The following is a 354-nucleotide window of genomic DNA, read 5'->3' as shown; positions in this document are numbered from 1 at the left end:
CAGCCGCAGCCGGAACTGCAGCACGTGCTGCTGCTGCTGCTGCTGCTGCTGCTGCGCGGGCCTGCTGCTGCTGCTGCTGCTGCGGCCCTCCGGCGGCAGGTAATAAGATAACTCGTACACCAGCACGCAGCCGCGGGGCTCAGAGACACACAGCAGCCGCCTGTAGCTTCTGCAGCAATCTTTTTGCTTCTGCAGCAGCAGCTCCTCCGTCTCTTCTTCTTCTTCTGCTGCTGCTGCTGCTGCTGCTGCTGCGCTGCTGCTGCCCTCCTCCTCAGCAAAGCCCGAGCTCGCTCCAGCCAAGTCCTCCCCCCCCACCCAGGTAATTAGGGGGCCCCCGGGGCCCTGCTCCCCCAG

General features: G+C 65.5%; 1 protein-coding gene across 1 annotated transcript in view; it reads right to left on the bottom strand.

Annotated features, from left to right (window-relative positions):
• Positions 1-354, bottom strand: part of ETH_00039885 (uncharacterized protein) — a gene marked incomplete at both ends in the record, with an annotated part of 1,390 nt that overhangs the window by 809 nt on the left and 227 nt on the right. The window contains one exon of the mRNA XM_013375612.1: positions 119-342. Coding sequence (XP_013231066.1) covers positions 119-342 — 224 coding nt within the window. The remainder of the gene's footprint in view (positions 1-118; positions 343-354) is intronic.

This window comes from Eimeria tenella, genomic scaffold, assembly GCF_000499545.2.
Source record: "Eimeria tenella Houghton genomic scaffold, Eth_scaff2907, whole genome shotgun sequence".
NCBI classification, from domain to species: domain Eukaryota; phylum Apicomplexa; class Conoidasida; order Eucoccidiorida; family Eimeriidae; genus Eimeria; species Eimeria tenella.
Note: the sequence above shows the minus strand (reverse complement) of the source record. Positions and strands in the feature narration are given on the sequence as shown.